The sequence below is a fragment of the Notechis scutatus genome, chromosome 6 (assembly GCF_049901735.1).
Source record: "Notechis scutatus isolate UNSWTSFEM ecotype Mainland chromosome 6, rNotScu1.2, whole genome shotgun sequence".
Lineage (NCBI taxonomy): Eukaryota > Metazoa > Chordata > Lepidosauria > Squamata > Elapidae > Notechis > Notechis scutatus.
In genome coordinates, this window is record NC_142014.1 from 80,778,399 (window position 1) to 80,798,398 (window position 20,000).

Here is a 20,000-nt window from a genome sequence, read left to right on the forward strand (position 1 = left end):
CCACAGGGCGTGGCCATGGTGTGGCGTGGGCGTGGCCTAGCACAGGGCATGGCCGTGGTGGGCGTGGCCTAGTCACAGGGCATGGCCGTGGTGGGTGGGGCCTAGCCACAGGGCATGGCCGTGGTGGGTGGGGCCTAGCCACAGGGCATGGCCGGTGGTGGGCGTGGCCTGGTGGGTGGGCCTAGCCACAGGGCGTGGCCATGGTGGGCGGGGCTCTAGCCACAGGGCGTGGCCATGGTGGGCGGGCCTGTCACAGGGCATGGCCATGGTGGTCACAGGGCATGGCCATGGTGGGTGGGGCCTAGTGGGCATGGCCATGGTGGGTGGGGCTAGTCACAGGGCATGGCCATGGTGGGTGGGGCCTAGTCACGGCATGGCCGTGGTGGGTGGGCCTAGTCACAGGGCGTGGCCGTGGTGGGCGGGGCCTAGTCACAGGGCGTGGCCGTGGTGGGTGTGGCCTAGCCACAGGGCGTGGCCGTGGTGGGTGTGGCCTAGCCACAGGGCGTGGCCGTGGTGGGTGTGGCCTAGCCACAGGGCATGGCCGTGGTGGGCGTGGGCTCTAGTCTCAGGGCATGGCCGTGGTGGGCGTCACAGGCATGGCCTGGTGGTGGGCCTAGTCACAGGGCATGGCCGTGGTGGGCGTGGCTGGCCATGGTGGTGGGCCTAGTCACAGGGCATGGCCATGGTGGGTGGGGCCTAGTCACAGGGCATGGCCATGGTGGGTGGGGCCTAGTCACAGGGCATGGCCATGGTGGGTGTGGCCTAGTCACAGGGCATGGCCGTGGTGGGTGGGGCCAGGGCCCCAACAATACACGCCCATTTAAATCATGACTCTTTAGCGGTTTAAAAAAAATGGATTTATTAGGAGCGACCATGTCGGCGTTACCTGGGTGCAGCCGACTCTAAGGCACATCATTCATTTCCCCTTTGACCCTGGTCTTCCCTCCACCCCCTGGGTGTATATTCTCCAATGGGACACTTCCATAGCCAAGAGTCATTGTTGTGGTTCGCCGGCAGCAGGTGCGGACGGCTGAGGCCTCGGAGAGCGAGGACTCAGATGAGGGGCCTGCGTGGGATGCAGGGATGGGGCCCAGGACCATCAGGGAGTGGGGTGCTGCCTTTGGAGGTTGTGGAGGCTGGCAGCAGTGAGGAAGAGGTCCCCGAGGAGCCTGTGCCAAGTGCGCATGCGCACAGGGCTGCTCGAAGGAAAGAGCAGCTGCAGCAGCACAGGTGACTCGAGAGTAAGGCCCCTCCCTTAAGAGACAAAAGCCAGCTGAGAAACCGGAGTTCTTTGCAGGAAGCAAAGAAGTTTTTGCACTTGAGCCTTGTGGATGTTTGGACTCTCTTAGTTTATGTTTGGAGACTCTTTGTGTTTGAAATATTTCTTGACAACTTTATCCAGTGTTCTTGGCAGCCTTGCACAACCTTGGCAAGGCTCGTTCTTATCAGAGACAATGAGTTTGAAACAGCCTTTTCACCGGGAAGGAACGGAATTCGTAAAGAATCATTAAAAGGTTTTGCTGTTACCTCTGTTTGGTGTTTACTTCCTTGGAACAAGGTTTGGGTCAGAACAGTCATCCATCATGCTCTCCAGTAATCATCTTGCGAGCCAACAGCTTCGGCTGCCTAACAATTATCTGAGGCATTTAAGGAATGCACTGCTTTCCCTTTCTGCTGGCAACTAAAAAGACCAAAGAAGTATTTTTTAGTTGACATTCCTGCACCACAGCGAGAGGCCCGTTTTTCGCCCTCCCCGGATTCTGGAGGCTATTCTTGAGCCGCTGGGAGGCCCATTTTTTGCCCTCCCTGAGCCTCTGCAGGGTCCTGTCCTTACCTGGGATCCAAAACGGGCCTCATGGGGACTCCTGGGCGGGGCAGGTGGGCAGGGTCAGCCAGGGGTGGGATTTAGCTATCGCTTAGCAACCGGTTCAGGTGAACCGGGGCGAACCGGTAACCAGCCACCCCCGGAACTAGCTGTATCTCCAAATGCTGGAGAGAGCGATAATTGAAATTCTTATTGATATTTATATTCTTGATTATTTATTCTTAAATCATTTAAAAGCAATAATTTAAGTTTGGCGGGAGAGCAGGAATAGCAAAAGTAATAGCACTTATATACTGCTTTATAGTGCTTTATACTCCTTTCTAAGAGGTTTACAGAGTCAGCCTCTTGCCCCCAACCATCTGGGTCCTCATTTTACCCACCTCGGAAGGATGGAAGGCTAAGTCAACCTGGAGCTGGTCAGAATCGAACTGCTGGCAGTGGGCCGTGAGATAGTCTGCAGTACTGCATTCTAACCACTGCCCCACCATGACTCTCCTTCCTTCCTTCCTTCCTTCCTCCAACCCTTCCCTCCTACCTTCCCTTGTTCCTTCCTTCCTTCCAACTTAGCAATAGCTTAGATTTATATACCACTTCGTGGTGCTTTCCAGCCCTCTCTAAGCGGTTTACAGAGTCAACCTCTTGCCCCCAACAATTTGGGTCCTCATTTTACCCACCTCGGAAGGAGGGAAGGCTGAGTCAACCTGGAGCCTGGTGGGATTCGAGCTGCCAAATTGCAGGCAGCCAGCAGGCAGCCGAAGTAGCTTGCGGTACTGCACTCTAACCACTGCACCACTGAGGAATAGGCTGTCAATCCTGAAAACAAGGGGACTTTCTACTGCAAACTAGCCTTGAAAATCAAATTATTCACAGCGATTACACGTCTTGTAGGAAGAATGGATGCATTGAGGGGCTGACGTCCCACCCACCCAAATCTAAGGCCAGTGGAAGGAAGAGGGAGGGGGCCACTTTGTAGATGGGGGGGGGTTCAAATCCAGGCCACGGGGCCTGAGAAGACCTACTCACTCTCAACAAGGTCTTTGAAATGTGGGTTACACTACAAGCAGTCCTCGTTTAGTGACCGAAGTTACAACAGCACTGAAAAAAGCGACGGAGGGCCCTTTTTTCACACTTACAACCATTGCCGCATCCCTGTGATGACGTGATCAAAATTCGGACACAGCCTCACCATCAGGAGGCTGTGGGTTCAATCCTAGGTGGAGGCAAATATTTCTCTCTCTGGGCACAAGGAGAATATAACTGCCGAATATAACCCCACATTGGTGACAGGAGGGGCATCCGGCCAGTAAATTCTCAGCTCCATTTAGTTGCCTAGACTCCACCCTGCAAGGGATTATGGAGTCATTAAATTACGATGATGATTGGCAGATTAAACTGTGGTTTAATGGGATGCCAGGCCAAGGTCTCCACCAACTTCTAACCTCCTTCTGTTTACCTAGTGGTCTCCAGCCAGGGCTGCTGCCTGCATCACTCCGAGGAAGTTCAGACGTGCGACAGATGCCTGCAGAAGATGAGGCTTATGGCCGAGAACGAGGTGGAAGCCCACCGCCTCTCAAACAATTACAAGGTTGGCGTGTGAGGGTCTCCTTGGGCTGGGGAAGGAGGAAAAGCCGAGTTTGGGGGTGCCAGGGGTTAGCGAGGGGGACATGGTGGCTATCTCAGCAACGGTCCCTGGAGAAAGGAAGATCTTTATGGCGCTTCATTTAGTGACCAAAGTTACAACAGCTCTAAATAAGGACTTAAAACCCGATTCTCACTGTTGCAACCACAAGCGTCCTTGTGGTCATGTGATCAAAATTCAGAGGCTTGGCAACTGGCATGTACTTATGACAGTTGCAGTGTCCCAAGGTTACGTGATCCCCATTTGTGAACGTCCGACCAGCGAACCAAAGGGGAAACCAGATTCATTTAACAACCGTGTTACTAACTTAACACCGGCAGCGATTCACTTAACCTCTGTGGCAAGAAATGTCATAAAACGATGCAAAACTCAACCAATTCCTCACTTTTTAAAAAAACAGTTTATTTATACATTTTCATTTAACATACATAAGTGCTCTGTGAACAGTATAATATCTGGGTCAATTTGCTTACATAAATTTTTTTCCTCTCTCCTATTTTCTATCTCTATTATCCAACCATTTATAAAATAAAGTTCCATGCGAAAATCCAACCATTTTCTTTTCCTTTTCTCTTTAATGTCAGTCTATCCGTTTGTGCACAATCTAATATTTTTTAATTGCATTTTCTTCTCTCAGAGTTTCCTCCTTTTTCCAATATTGTGCACAATTCTTGCTGCTGTCCAAACATGTCATACAAATTCTTATCATATTTTTTGTATTACACCTAACAAAAATATTTCTGGCTTATAATCTATCCGCAGCTTTAACGTTTTTTTTCCCTAACTATGTACGTATTTTTGTCTGATATTTCTTTGCTTTCAGACATGTCCACCACATGGGGTGATAAGTGCCCGGTGTCTGATTACATTTCCAGCAAAAAAATTCCTCACTTAACCAGATGAACTCTGGGCTCAATTGTGGACATAAATTGACGATTACCTCACAGGGGTGTGCTGTTACCGGTTCGCCCCGGTTCAGGCGAACCGGTTGCTAATTTTATCATTTTTAATTACTAGTTCGGCAAACTGGTAAATCCCACCCCACCCCACCCCTGCCCCTCCCTTCCCGCCCTTCCCAGGAGTCCCCACGTGGCCCGTTTTGGATGTGAGGAAAGCGCAGGGCCTTTCCGGGCCTCCCGGACAGGGTTGGGATTCAACCGGTGTTACTACTGGTTTTGGTGAGAGTGTGTTTTGGTGGGTGGGCCAAATAGACGACCAGAAGGTCATCGTAGCGAACCGGTTCGGTGTCAGCTGCTCTTCTATAGAACTGGGCCGAACCGAGAGCATCCCTCCCCTGCTCCCGGAGGCTTCAGAAGGCCAGAAACAGGCCCGTTTCTGGCCTCCAGAGGGCCTCCGTATCCTGGGGGAGGCCGTTTTTGCCCTCCCGGAGGCTCAACAAAAGCCTCCGGAGCCCAGGAAGGGCAAAAACAGGCCCCTCCCCATGGTGCAGGAGGCCAACTAGGCCACGCCCACCATGGCCACGCCCACCCAGCAGCCGGGCAGAGAACTGGTTGCTAAAATTTTGGAAGCCCACCTCTGATTACTTGTATATAGTCAAAATTCAGACAATTAACAACTGGCCTTGTTTTAAAAAATATATATTTTAACAACCAACATTTTTTATGGATAGTGTAATCGAATAGAATAGAATTCTTTATTGGCCAAGTGTGGTTGGACACACAAGGAATTTGTCTTGGTGCAAATGCTCTCAGTGGACATAAAAGGAAAGAGACATTCGTCAAGAATCATCAGGTACAACACTTAATGATAGTCATAGGGTACAATAAGAATAGAATAGAATAGAAAAAATCGAATAGGAATAGGATAGAATAGGAATAGGATAGAATAGAATAGAAAATAGGAATAGAATAGGATAGAATAGAATAGAATTCTTTATTGGCCAAGTGTGGTTGGACACACAAGGAATTTGTCTTGGTGCAAATGCTCTCAGTGGACATAAAAAGAAAAGATACATTCGTCAAGAATCGTAAGGTACAACACTTAATGATGGTCATAGGGTACAATAAGCAATTAAATCATACTAGGAAACAGTCCATATAAATCGTAAGGATACAAGCGACAAAGTTACAGTCATACAGTCACAAATGGGAGGGGATGGGTGATAAGGAGTGATGAGAAGATTAATAGTGATAGTAGTGCAGACTTAGTAAATAATTGGGCATTGTTGTGGGAATTATTTGTTTAGCAGAGTGATGGCGTTTGGGGAAGAAAAAACTCCCCTTGTGCCTAGCTGTTCTGGTGTGCAACAATGCTCTGTATAATGTCATTTTGAGGGTAGGAGCTGAAACAGTTTATGTTCATGATGTGAGGGGTCTGTAGATATTTTCACAGCCCTCTTTTGGACTCGTGCAGGATACAGGTCCTCCATGGAAGGCAGGTTGGTAGTAATTGTTGTTTCTGCAGTCCTAATTACTCTCTGGAGTCTGTGTCTGTCCTGTTGGGTTGCAGAACCAAACCAGACAGTGATAGAGGTGCAGATGACCGACTCCATCATCCCTCTGTAGAACTGGATCAGCAGCTCCTTGGGCAGTTTGAGCTTTCTGAGTTGGCGCAGAAAGAACATTCTTCGTTGGGCTTTTTTGATGACATTTTTGATGTTAGGTGTCCATTTTAGGTCTTGTGATATAGTAGAACCCAGAAATTTGAAGGTCTCTGCTCTTGATGCTGTGTTGTCTAGTATTGTAGAAGGTGGTAGTATGGGAGGGTTTCTTCTTTTAATGACTGGGTTAATATATTTCACACACAATGTTAACAGTAATAATACAATTACATATACAGAGTTTTTCTCTTCCATCTTCTAGCCTTGATATACTCATTATAATTATAATATTTTATGTATCAATATATATTATACTATTTTCCCAATTTGTACTTATTTTTTTTTTTATTTTCCTGTTCGTTGGATTTTTTTTTCTATATTCACCTCATTGTTTTTAAACAATATTATTCTCTCTTTGTGGTTTGTTTATCACTTTCCCCCCAAAATATATGTAGATATCAATAACATTTCTTCACCCAATATACTTATTACTGTTAAGTTACTAATACTTTAATATTATCACTCAGTGTTCCACACATTTTCAATAGCACAAATTGCAGTCATAAACTGAGGACTACCTGTATACAGTCAAAATTCAGATGATTAACAACGGCCTCGTACTTATGACGGTTTGCGGACCAAGCAGAGTGAGCAAACTGTCTCAATTACCAAGGGAAAATTTGGACAGTAAGTTGAGGATTACGTGTATGTGTGGTATAAAGAGAAATCGCTTTTCGTATTCCTTTAGTAAATTCATTTTTTTGTTTTTTGTTTTTGGTGAAAGTGTGCTAGCAAGCAGAATCTTTTTAAAAAAAATTCTTTATTGAAATTCAAAATATTAAAAAGTTTACAAACTTCAAAATATTAAAAAGTTTACAAAAATTTCTATAATAGAAGATGTATCAATAACTTTCAACATTGTTTTCTTGACAGTACAATAAATACAGTACATACAATTAACACTTGACAGTTATTTATAGTATTAGTAATACTAATTCACAGTGCCTTAATAATATTAATAAAAAAGTAATTCATATATATAGGTTGATGGTTCAAAGAAGAGAAAGAATATCATATTAACACTAAGTACATCTATATACCTAAAAAAGGTCAGAGATAAATCTATATAATTATAGTCTATGCACTATGCTCTATATATAGCCATAAGAGGAGATACGGTATACATTTTTAGCTATACAATATAACTACATAAATATTATAAATCTAAATATGAATATTTATATAAATCTCCATTTTCTGACAGTTTCTAAATTTCAACCGTTTCTCATTGATCCTACCTATATACCAATATGCCAATATTATTTATTCTTTGAATCAATATTTATCATATTTTACTGTCTATCCATTGATACCAAATGTTCCAGATTTAGTAATATCCTGAGTCTTCTTTGTCATTTAATTTCATTGTGAGTCTATCCATCTCTGCACATTCCAAGATTTTACGAATTATGTCTTCACCTGACGGAGTGGTAGACATTTTTCAAGCCTGAGCTACCACAATTCTTACCACCGTTATTATATGTATAATCAGGTATCGGATCTTTTGGCGGTATTTATCTTTAAATTCATTTTAATTCACATTTGTCGTCCTTCTTCACACAGTTTGGATTTAAGAAATGGAAGAGCCATGTCACAGCTCGGCCATGGGAGGAACGGTCAGAAATTGTCAAAGAGCTCTACTCCAACCTGACTACCATCAAAAGTCCAACAGGTAAAGTCTAAGGCTAGGATTGCTGTCCTAGGATTAGACCAACTAAACAGTCTTGAGAGAACAGCTACAGCCCAGCTTACAGAATCATTAGAATAACAGAGTTCAAAGGGACCTTGGAGGTCATCTAATCTAACCCCCTGCTCAAGCAGGAACACATAGAATATGATGACGCAAAGGGGTGTGGCACAAAGGCAACACAGTCAGATAATCTGTAGAAGTCCCTTTATTAGCTCCAACTTTTCCCCCAATGTCCTGGTTACCTTTTGGGCTAGAGAAAAACTCTCCCAAGAACAGCCTTTGGCTGCAGAGAATCAAGTCCAAAACGTGGTCAACAAAAACTGTAACTAGAAGTCCAATCAAGGCTAAATGAGATAATTGGTCCAGCAGGGCAGGAGAAGGAATTCCAGATGTGAAGGCACGGCAATAATTCAACCTGGTTAGGAGGATGCCAGGAACACAGATAACCAAAATCAACACAAGATAAACTCACGTTGGTTCCCAGCAGCTGCCGCACTCAGCATGCATCTCTTTTAAACTCTCATTCCCAGCTGTGGCTAATGAAGGGAATCAGGTCCCTTTCCTCCCCCGTAAGCCACACAACCCACGTTGCTCCCTTCTCCATTCCTCCCTGCGTGCCCTAGGATGAAGAGGGGGTGGGCTTGGGTCTTCCTCTGAACTTCCTCTCCCTTGTTCTACCTCTCCCCCTCTCTGCCCAGCCGGGCTTTGCCCTTCCACAGTTTCCTCCACAACCAACGAAGCCACACTCCCACTCCCTGTCAGCTGTTCGTCTTCCTCCTCGGATTCAGACTCCGACAAGGGCATGACATAGAATAACAGGGACATATTGATCTAAAACCAGAAATATCTCTGTTGGGTATTATACCAGAAAAATATAATAAAGGGACTGTGTATCTAATACTACATGAATTAACAGTGGCTAGAATTGTATTTGCACAAGATTGGAAAAATGTGGAGGTCCATACAGAAGAGAATAAAAAAGACACTAGAATGGGCAGAAATTGATAGATTAACACTTGAAATTAAAGAGGAGGAGCACACAGAATATTTTGAAATATGGGATTTGTTTTATCAATGTTTAACTAACCGAAACAGAATTTAGAACAATTAAAATTATAAGAGAAGGACTAATTTTACTATGAGGACTTATTACAATATGTTTATTATTGTGAATTAGTATTAATATATTATTATGATGAGGAAACACTGTTATTATATGAGCACTACTAAGGAACATTATTACTATCAGGAGATGTTTATTGCTCAAACTAATTGTAACCAGACAACACATGTTTATATAGATGTTGAAATTGTTGCTCTTTCTTTATATAGCAAAAAAGGAAAGAAAAAAAAAAAGAAAATTAAACAGAAACAAGATGTATAATATTTTCAAACGTGGAATCTTATTTTACCAACAGTTGGGGAAAAAAGGGGGGTGGAGATTAAGAATGTAAATTTGTATGGTTAAGCAAATTAATTACCCAGACAACACGATGTTTATTAAGCACTGAGAAATGTATTGAATAGAAAATCAATTTAAAAAGAAAAAAAAATGTTGGGCTCGGTTGTGGTTGTAAGTCAAGGATGACGTTTTAGGCACCAAGGATGGACTTGGATCTCCATTGAACAAGTCTGTCCAAGATTGCTAACTTTGAAGGCCAGGCGGTGTCCAAAGTTGACTTGTTGTCTTTCCCCGCGGTTGTGTCTTCTCCAGGTTCTATGCTGACTTGTGGCAACCTCTTCTACCTGCTCTTGTTTGGATGGTGGCTCTCTCTACTCTACATCTTGGTCTCCCTTCTGATGTTCCTCACCGTGCTGGGAGCTCCGTACGGTGAGGATGTGTGGTGACAAGTATCCTTGGAAAATGGCGGGGGGGGGGAATCCTGGCTCCTCGGAGCAGGAGGCGCATGGAGGCATATGTGTCCATGTGTGTGCAAGCGATTGTTCCAGTTCGGCCCAGTTTGACTGAACCGGTAGTAAAAAAAAAAATGCTACCGGTTCAGCTGGACCAATATTTCCGATGATCAGCTGTGCCGCGTGATTTAGATTAGCTAGAACAGGGGGTCGCCAACCTTTTGGACCTCAGGGACCAGATGACCAAACTCATCATTTTAAATCCCGTGGACCAGAGACCCTGGGAAAATCCCCCAAAAGTCTGCAGAAAAATTCCCCACCCCGTTTTCCTACCGATTGATCGTTCTTTATTTGGGATTGCAGGATACCATCTCCAGTTCCGTTCTCAGGGGGAGAGAGAGAGAGAGAGAGACTTTTGGCTTCATGCAAGGAAAGCAGCAGAAGCCGCAGAAGTCTTTCTTTCTCTCCCCCAAACTCCACCAGAAATGAGTCTTTGCAGCCTTTTGGAGCAGGAGGCCTTGCAGGGTCCCAAAGACTCATTTCTGTCGGAGTTTGTGGGAGAGAAAGAAAGACTTTTGCTGCTTTCCTTGCGTGCAGCCAAAAGCAGAAGGAGAAAGAAGCGGAAAGAAGCAGCCCAGTGGCCAGGCCAGGTGCATGGAGAGAGTGAGGAAAGTTTCCCCCCTCCACCTTTTCCCCCTCCCCTCACTCCCTCGTGTTGTGCGCAATGCAAGTGACACAAGCCTTGTGTTGCCATGGGCCATGTGGGCGGCGAAGCCTTGTGTTCCCGCACAGCCTGGATTAATTGATTTGGGGGGACATTTCTCTGCAGACCACCAAAATTTTCTCATGGACCACCAGTGGTCCCCGGCCCACTGGTTGGCGACCACTGAGCTAGAAAGCAGGAAATCATCTGATTTCTTGCTGTCTAGCTAATCTAAATTGTATTTACCCCCCTCGCTGTGGTCCTTACCTTCAAAATGCTTCTTTTTTTCAGCACCCACTTCCCTGAGACCCACTAGGCCAAAAACGGAGTGCACATAGCCATGCCCACCCAGTCACATGACCTCCTGGCCATGCCCGCCTAGCCATGCCCAGAGAACCGGTAGTAAAAAAAATAAAAAAAATTGAATTCCACCACTGGATTGTCCATCCAAGGAGAAATATCTCCCATCTTTCTCCTCCGTTCTCTTTGTTCAGAGTTTTGCGGCATAAATTCGGTGCCAGAAAAGTAAACTCAGATGACTGAGGCTTTATTTAACTTCTTTATAAACATATAAAGTAAATTTTACAATACCAGTGGTAGATTTCTCCAACATGGAGCAAACTCAGACAGAAACAGACATCAGTTTCACTTTAGTTCAGCGGGCAAGCAAGACACACAGCAGAGGAGAGAAGCAGTTTCATCTTCAATAGACAGACTCAGAGCTTCAACACAGCTTCAGAGCTGCAGAGCTTAATATAGAGCCACGCCTAGGCTACTTCTAGTTTCAGTTCTAGTTTCAGTTTCCAGCCTAGGCTGCTTCTAGTTTCAGTTCTTTTCAGTTTCCAGCCTAGGCTGCTTCTAGTTTCAGTTTCCAGCCTAGGCTGCTTCTAGTTTCAGTTTCCAGCCTAGGCTACTTCTAGTTTCAGTTCTAGTTTCAGTTTCCAGCCCAGGCTGCTTCTAGTTTCAGTTTCCAGCCTAGGCTGCTTCTAGTTTCAGTTTCCAGCCTAGGCTACTTCTAGTTTCAGTTCTAGTTTCAGTTTCCAGCCTAGGCTGCTTCTAGTTTCAGTTCTAGTTTCAGTTTCCAGCCTAGGCTGCTTCTAGTTTCAGTTTCCAGCCTAGGCTACTTCTAGTTTCAGTTCTAGTTTCAGTTCCAGCCCAGGCTACTTCTAGTTTCAGTTCTAGTTTCAGTTTCCAGCCTGGCTGCTTCTAGTTTCAGCTTCCAGCCTAGGCTGCTTCTAGTTTCAGTTTCCAGCCTAGGCTACTTCTAGTTTCAGTTCTAGTTTCAGTTTCCAGCCTAGGCTGCTTCTAGTTTCAGTTCTAGTTTCAGTTTCCAGCCTAGGCTGCTTCTAGTTTCAGTTCCAGCCTAGGCTACTTCTAGTTTCAGTTCTAGTTTCAGTTTCAGCCTAGGCTACTTCTAGTTTCAGTTCTAGTTTCAGTTTCCAGCCTAGGCTGCTTCTAGTTTCAGTTTCCAGCCTAGGCTGCTTCTAGTTTCAGTTTCCAGCCTACGCTACTTCTAGTTTCAGTTTCCAGCCTAGGCTGCTTCTAGTTTTAGTTTCCAAACAGTCCTCATTGGCTGACCTTGTTACCATACTCTATTCCAGTTCATGAATATGCTCTGACACTCTTCCCAATTTTAGGAAAACTCTGCTGGAAGCTTGCGGGATATTTTCTCTGGCCGTTCGGCAAAGTAATTCAGAAGGTGAGGACGAAAGTTGGAGGTTCACCTCGAAGGGAAGGCATTCTGGGATGGCTGAAGCATCTTCCTTCAAGCCTGGCGGGTGGCTTTCTCCAGATCCTAAGAGTTCCCCCAATCAGCAGGACCTTCATCGAAGCCGATTGAGGGGGATTCTGGGAAAGCTGGAATCAACCAGGGGTGGGATTCATCCGGTTTGGACCGGTTAGGACAAAACTGGATGTTAAATTTACATCTGGTTGACTGAACCGGTAGTTGAACCGACCGGCTGGTCCCTCCCACCCTCCCAGGAGTCTCCATGTAGCCCGGTTTGGATGCAGGTAAGTTCATGGTTGACGTGGAGGCTCTGGGAAAAACGGGCCGAACCAAAAGTTCCGGAAGTCCGGAAATAAGCCTGTTTCCAACTTCCGGAGGGCCTCCGGAGCCTGGGGGAGGTTGTTTTCGATCTCCTGGAGGCCCAAGGGAAGCCTCTGGAGCCTGGGGAAGGCAAAAAATTAAGGCTCCCGGAAGTTCTGGTAGGCCACACCCACCATGGTCACCCAGCAACCAGGCAGAGAACCGGTTGCTGGGATTTTTGAATCCCACTGTTGTGGTTCACCGGCAGCTGGTGCAGACAGCAGTGGCGTCGGACAGTGAGGAAGAAAGGGGACTAGTCAGGGAGTCTGGAGAAGACTCGAATGAGGGCCTGCGTCCGATGCAGGGATGGGGCCAGAACCGTCTGGGAGTGAGGTGCTGACTCCGGAGCCTCCGGAGTGTGGTAGCAGTGAGGAAGAGGAACAAAGGGAGCCTATTCCCAGTGCGCACTTGCACAGAGCTGCTAGAACATGAGAGCAGCTGAAACAAAAGGGGCGACTTGGAAGTAAGGCTGGGAGGTGATTGCCCCTCCCATAAGGGATAAAAGACAGGCAAAGGTGAAGAAACCTTTGCAGGAAGCAAAGTAGTTTGATAGTTTCCGAGTCCTCCTTGAAGCTCTGTGAACTCTGGTCGGTTTTTTTTTCCGGTACTTCAGTTGGTTTCTGTTATAATTACTTCTGTTTTTGGCAGCATTCCACAGCACTGAAAGGTGTGTGCTTATCTTGGGGAACTGTTTAAGATTAGCTCTGGCTGAGAATGCAAGGAATTCCCAGGGTTACAATAAAATGAGTCGCCATGGGCGAACAGGCGGCAATATACCCTGTTTCTCCAACAATACAGCCTCCCCCAATAGGAAGTCCCAGCATGTTTTATAGGCATGAAATTAAATTAAGCCCCTCCCCCCAAATTAAGGCCTATATTAAAACATGCAAAATGGGGGGAATGGTGGGGGGGCTTGCCATTAGGAAGTACTTTTGTTGCACACCCGGATATGGTGCTGCCTGCATTGACCCCAATACGAAGTGTCCCACGAACGCCGAGGTCAACATCCAAGCCGTCGCCGCCCGCCCGAAGATGCAAGGGGGGGAAATTAAGTCACCCCCGAAAAGACGGCCTAGCCATTTTTTCGGGGCTCAAAAAAAAATAAGACCCGGCCTTATTATATGAGAAACACGGTAAATCAAATCAATAATTAAAAAATAAATAAATAAATAAATAAAATAGGTTTTGCTTTTAAAACAAGTTTAATTTCATTTGATGAAGCCTGGGTCAAAACATCCACCCCTGGAATCAACTTATCTCCCAAGTTGCATTTCTGTTCTGGATGACCCCCATCGGCAGGTGGGAGGAAAGAGGTCCGGAAAACCAGAGTCCTTCACTGGATTCTCCCCTTGCTCCAGATCGGGTTGCTCGAATTTCGGAGCGGGGTGATGGAATCCGATTGGTTCTTCTCTCCCTCTTCCAGATGAAAAGACCCGGTCCAGATTGCCAGATGAATTTCAACAAGAACCACGTCGTCGCTGAGATCAAGGTGCTGAAGGACACCACTCCTTTGCTCCCCCGGCAGGATTCGTGTAAGATGGGCGGCTGTGGTTTCTGGGTAAGGATCCTAGGGTCCTGTCTGCCTCCATCTTGGCTTGGCTAGAGAAGATGCAAGCGGGTGTTTTTCTGAATCGTTCCAAGAAACGCTAATCGTGGTCATTCCAAGAAGCGTTGTAGCTTCTTTCTTGGTTGGTGAGATAAGGTGCCAGATTTCAGTTTTATAATGTAGGAATCTCCAATCTTGGCTCCTTTAAGATTTGTGGACTTCAAGTCCCAGAATTCCATTGGGTTAAACCAGGTGCTCACTAAGAAAGGTTTTTTTGAAATGACCATCAGAGTATTAGAAGTATTTCCTATATTATTATTATTATTATTATTATTATTATTATTATTATTATTATTATTATTATTATTATTATTATTATTTTATTTTATTTTTATTTTATTTTATTTTATTTTATTATTTTTTTTTTATTATTTTATTTTATTATTTATTTATTTATATTATTTTATTTTATTTTATTTTATTTTATTTTATTTTATTTTATTTTATTTTATTTTTTTTTATTTATTTTATTATTTTATTTTTTTTATTTTTTTTATTTTATTTTATTATTATTTTATTATTTTATTTTATTATTTTATTTTATTATTATTTTATTTTATTTTTTATTTTATTTTATTTTATTTTATTTTATTTTATTATTTTATTTTATTTTATTTTATTTTATTTTATTTTATTTTATTTTATTTTATTTATTATTTTTATTTTATTTTATTTTATTATTATTAATTATTAACATGCTCTGATGCTAAGGAGTTCTACTCCCTTCCCCACCTGAAAAGAAATCTCTTCCAAATGCAAAACACAAGCAGAGGAGTTTCACTTTCAGTTTCACTGCCGCACCAAGGAGCTTTAGTACAGAACAGTTGAGCTAAGCCACGCCCAGGCTCCTTGCTGTCCCCTTGCTCACACAGCAAATACTGTTTCACTTTCCATGTTTCAGTTTCTAAACAGCCCTCAACTCTCTCACACACTGGCAGGACGCTAGCCAGATGAATAACCGATGGATGCTGGTAGGCAGAGGCAGAATTTTTCCCCCCTTAATTTCCTCCCCAAAAACTAAGCCCCACCACATAGTTTCGTAGCGAAGCATGGGTTCATTGAGCTAGTAATAGTTGTTTGTAAGTCATCCGTGGTTTCCAATTCTGCTCCTGAGACCCCACCTCGTCCGCCATAACTCTTCCTCTTTCCTGCCCCACGTAGCGGCGTAGTAGCACCTACATCTGGCTCCTGGCTGGGTTCCCTCTCCTGGTCTTTGCCCACGTTCTGCTCTGCGTCCTCTGTTGGCTTCTGGTCTTCTTCATCCCAACGGCCAAGATGAGCCTGCGCACCGTCACCACGATTCTCCTCCTGCCCCCCGAGTGCGTCCACATTCAGCGCCTACGGAAGGTGAGAAGGGGCTTGGGGCTTTTGCAGATCATCCTTGAATTGCAACCGTTCGTTTAGTGACCATTGGACATTTAGGACGGCACTGAAAAAAAGGGACTTTTAGCCGTTTGCCACGCTGACAACGTCCCCGCCAATCACGTGATCAAAATTCAAGCGCTTGGCAACTGACTCGTATTTATGACGGTTGCAGTGTCCCGGGGGGGGGGGGTCACGTGATCCCCTGAAATGGTCCAGGGTTTCCTGCCTAAGCAGGGGCTTGGACCAGATCAAGGATCACCAACCTTTTGGACCTCAGGGACCACCCAACTCATAATTTTAAATCCCGGGGACCACTAACTGGTTCTGTGGGTGTGGTCTAATTTGTGGGTGTGGCTTGGTGGTCATGTGACTGGCTGGGCATGGCTTGTATGTAAATATAAATATTTATATAAATATTGATTTTTTTTTATTTGAAAAAAGAGCAACTTTTACCCCAAATCAGGCAAAACAAACAGGCAGATTGAGTTGCTCACAGAATCACAGATTCATTCAGAGATCTATCTTTCTGGCATCGGCTACCTGAGTCTGTCACATAAAATTTGCTTGCTAGCAAACTCATAACACTTGCTAGCCAGCAAGCTCATAAAATCAACTCACGTGTATAAAATGTATAAAATCAACACCATGTATGTAAATATTGAATTTTTTATTTAAAAAAAGAGAGCAACTTTTACCCCAAATCAGGCAAAGCAGGAAGGCAGATTGAGTTGCTCCCAGAATCACAGATTCACTTAGAGATCTGTGTTTCTGCCATCGACTAGCTGAGTCTGCACTGCTTCAGTCCTAAGGAAGATTCGGCTCTGCTTTTAAGATCTAAAGATTAGCTAGAAAGTAAGAAATGCAACCGTTTCCTGCTTCCTAGCTAATCTAAATCTCCCAGGATTCACTTAATACCCATATTATTCCCTGAACAAGTGCAGTGACTCACTTAACAAGAAGTGGCAAGAAATGTCCTAAAACGGGGCAAAACTCACTTAGCGTCAGAAATTTCGAGCTCAGTTGTGGCCATAAGTCGAGGACTTACCTGCAGTAGAACAAAAAATGAGCAACAGCATCATCGTCTTTTAACGACCCCATAATCCCTTGCCGGGTGAAGCCCGGGCAACTGAATGGAGCTAGCAGAGTGTTTTTACTGGCTGGATGCCCTTCCTGTCACCAGTGTGGAGTTTTGTTCAGCAGATGTATTCTCATCATGAATAGAGAGAGAAATATCTGCTTCTAGCTAGGATCGAACTCGCAGCCTCCTGAGGATGGTGAGGCGAGAGCTCCACCTCTAGGCCACCCCTAGAACCAAAAATGAGCATAATCTTGGTTTATTCTCCTCTTGTCTTCCTTCTCCGCTCCAGACGGAAGTCCCTTTAGACGCGGAAGTGGTCCTTTGTTGTTACCACGCGGTCAGCGCGTATTATTACAAATACGCCGTTGATGGGATCAACATCTTTGCCGTCAGTATCCTTTTGGGGCCTGTGGGAAGGTCAGCGGTGGGCATCTCCCGTGACATCTACCTCAACTTCTGGGGAGATATGCTAAGCAGGACATTAGCCTCTCCTCTCTTTGACGGATGTCCATGTGGTGCTCCGTCGGCAGCCTGAGGAGACGGCAGCGGAATCAAGACAGTGGGGAGGAACACGGGCCAGAGTCCTGGAGTGTGGGGAGGGCTCGGACGAGGGATCTGCGTCCGACACAGAGACGGGGCCAGGGCTCATCTGGACGTTATGTGCTGATTCCGGAGCCTCCAGAATCTGACAGCAGCTAGGAGGAGGAGCAGGGGGAGCCTGATTCCCAGCGCGCGTGTGCGCAGAGCTGCCAGAAGGCAAGAACAGTTAAGACAAAAGGGGCGACTCAGGAGTAAGGCTTGGAGGTGATTGGCCCCTCCCATGAGACATAAAGGAGGAGCAAAGGGACAGGAGCCTTTGCAGGAAGCAACTTTGTTCGTACTGGTCGGTTTGAAACCTGACGCTCTGTGTTGACTTTGTGCTCTGTTTGGTCTTGTATAACTAATTGGAAATTTAGGCGTTGGCAGCCGTGTCAAAGAGATAAAGGTGGGTGCTTATCAGACTTATCCTGAAGGACTTTGGCAGACTTCCATGAGACTATTTACAAGCTGTTTGAGACTCATTACGGGCTGTGAATGACTAAAATCCACAGCTGTTGAAATACAGAAAAACAGGTTTGGGGACTAAGGTGTGTTTGTTAGTGTCTCCATAAGTTTTGGTCAGAACGGTCCATAAGATGAGCTCCTGGTCATACAAAGGGTGAAGAAGATGCCACCAGATCAGGTTTGACTCCTGAGCACTGCGCGGAGTCAAAATACTTGCTGTTGGGACCGCTCGGTAGCTCAACCGAGGTCATCTGAGATATTGGCCTGGTCTCATGTGCTTCACCGCTGTGGGTCCTTCAAGAAAGTTCTCAACCCGTTGACTTCATAGGAACAGGAAGTTTCCTAATCAACAGTATCGAAGTGCCAGTAGAAGAGAAACCTTGGTAGCTCAGAGTTGAACTGCGGGGTCCCTGGTGCCCTTTGAGCTTGGTGGTTTTCTGGCAGACATTTTATGATCCTACTAGGTAACATCATCAGTGCTAGGAGGGAGTAAGGTTTGCAGAAAGGAGGAGGACGAGAATTGTGGGGCCCTTGGTGCTCTCTGAGCTTGGTTGTTTTCCTGCAGACATTTTATGACAGGACTAGGGAACATCATCAGTGTTAAAGGGGGAATGGGCTTTGTGGAGAGGAGGAAGAAGAGAAGAAAGAAGGAGGAAAGAGGAGGAAGGAAGGAGGGGAGGAAGGAAGGAAGGAAGGAAGGAAGGAAGGAAGGAAGGAAGGAAGGAGAAGGAGGGCATTTGGTGCTTTCTGAGCTTGGTTGTTTTCTTGCAGACGTTTGATGATCCAACTAGGTAACATCATCAGTGCTAGAAGGAGTGGGATTTATGGAGAGGAGGAGGAGGAAGAGGAGGAGGAGGACTGTGGGGTCCTGGCTGTTCTCTGAGCTGGGTGATTTCCTTGCAGACGTTTTATGACTCAACTAGGTAACATCATCAGGGCTAGGAGGGAGTGGGGTTTGCTCTCTGTTTATATACCAGTGGTTTCCCCTGTCAGTATTGGTTGAGTGGCGTTGATGATTCCTCGATTAAGCTATTCTTTACTGTTTCATTATTGGTTTTGTATGATTATTGTTAATATCTGCTTCGTTAGGTGCTAACTGTTGGCAAGCAGGTGTTTCGCTCTTTTTCTTTTCTTTCTTTTCTTTTCTTTATTGATTTTATTTTATTATTTATTGATTTTATTGTTTTGTTTTATTGTATTATTTTATTATTTTGTTTTGTTTTATTGTATTATTGTATTATTTTATTTTATTACTTTATTCTGTTTTGTTTTATTATTTATTTTGTTTAATTTAATTTTATTGTTTTGTTTTGTTTTGTTTTATTATTTTATTTTAATAGTTTAATACTGTAGCTTTTTCATTGTTTCTTTTGAATGGTGTGCAGCCGTTGTTTATCACTGAGTGCCTGTGGATGGCTGATTTTACACACAAGGACAATCCACATGTATATAAACAGAGAGCAAACCGTTCTCCTCCCCCTCCTCCTCCACAAACCCTACTCATAACACTGGTGATGTTCCCTACTTGGGTCACGAAACGTCTGCAAGAGAACAACCAAGCTCAGAGAGCGCCAAGGACCTCGCAGTCCTCCTCCTCCTCCTCCTCCTCCTCCTCTCCACAAACCCCACTCCTTTTAACACTGATGATGTTCCCTAGTTGGGTCACGAAATGTCTGCAAGAAAACCGCCAAGCTCAGAGAGCGCCAAGGCAAAAGCGCCTTAAGGTTCCTTCCTCCGGGATGTATTTCCAACTTCTCCGTTTAGTCAACAACCATAGATTACTAGCTGTACCATCTCGCTACTAACCGGATCCTACCCTTGAGCGTTGTTTTGCAAGCTCGACCAGCTCAGCCTCCTTCCAGGCACGTTTTCCTGACCCATGAACCTTCAGACCTCCTTCCGTTGGTCGTCGTGACTCTGATTTTGGGCTACGCTGATAAACCCAATTACTACACCAGCTCCGTGACTAAGTTCACCCTGGCCTTGCTCTCCATCATGCCTCTTTCCTACTACATCGGCATGGCTATTGCCAGGTAAACCTCTTGCAAACCTTCCCGTCAGAAGGAGGAGTGCGGTTCTCTTTAAAGAAAAATAATTATGAAGTTGTGGATGTTCCAACGCGGGAGGTTTTTAAGAAGAGACTGGGCAGCCACTGGTCTGAAATGGTGTAGGGTTTCCTGCCTAAGCAGGGGGCTGGACTAGAAGACCTCCAAGGTCCCTTCCAACTCTGTTATTCTGTTATTTCTTTTCCTTCCTTCCTTTCCTTCCTTCCTTCCTTTCCTTTCCTTCTTTCTTCCTCCCTTTCCTTTTTCCTTTCCTTCCCTTCCTTCTTTCCTTCTTTCCTTTCCTTCCTTCCTTCCCTTCCTTCCTTCCTTCCTTCCTTCCTTCCTTCCTTCCTTCCTTCCTTCCTTCCTTTCTTCCTTTTCTTTCCTTTCCTTCCTTCCTTCCTTTCCTTCCTTCCTTCCTTCCTTTCTTCCTTTCCTTCCT

General features: G+C 45.0%; 1 protein-coding gene and 1 long non-coding RNA gene across 2 annotated transcripts in view; one reads left to right on the forward strand and one right to left on the reverse strand.

Annotated features, from left to right (window-relative positions):
* The window catches only part of LOC113429182 (uncharacterized), a 54,163-nt gene that overhangs the window by 13,893 nt on the left and 20,270 nt on the right, over nucleotides 1-20,000 (forward strand). Inside the window, exons 3-10 of the mRNA XM_087968948.1 lie at nucleotides 3,283-3,410; nucleotides 7,648-7,756; nucleotides 9,489-9,605; nucleotides 11,969-12,030; nucleotides 13,844-13,978; nucleotides 15,188-15,373; nucleotides 16,759-16,861; nucleotides 19,405-19,546. Coding sequence (XP_087825074.1) covers nucleotides 3,283-3,410; nucleotides 7,648-7,756; nucleotides 9,489-9,605; nucleotides 11,969-12,030; nucleotides 13,844-13,978; nucleotides 15,188-15,373; nucleotides 16,759-16,861; nucleotides 19,405-19,546 — 982 coding nt within the window. The remainder of the gene's footprint in view (nucleotides 1-3,282; nucleotides 3,411-7,647; nucleotides 7,757-9,488; nucleotides 9,606-11,968; nucleotides 12,031-13,843; nucleotides 13,979-15,187; nucleotides 15,374-16,758; nucleotides 16,862-19,404; nucleotides 19,547-20,000) is intronic.
* The window catches only part of LOC148130270 (uncharacterized), a 30,713-nt gene continuing 24,316 nt past the window's right edge, over nucleotides 13,604-20,000 (reverse strand). The window contains exons 2-3 of the long non-coding RNA XR_015750182.1: nucleotides 15,206-15,364; nucleotides 13,604-14,225 (exon numbers count right to left, since the gene is read on the reverse strand). This is a non-coding gene — a long non-coding RNA (uncharacterized LOC148130270). The remainder of the gene's footprint in view (nucleotides 14,226-15,205; nucleotides 15,365-20,000) is intronic.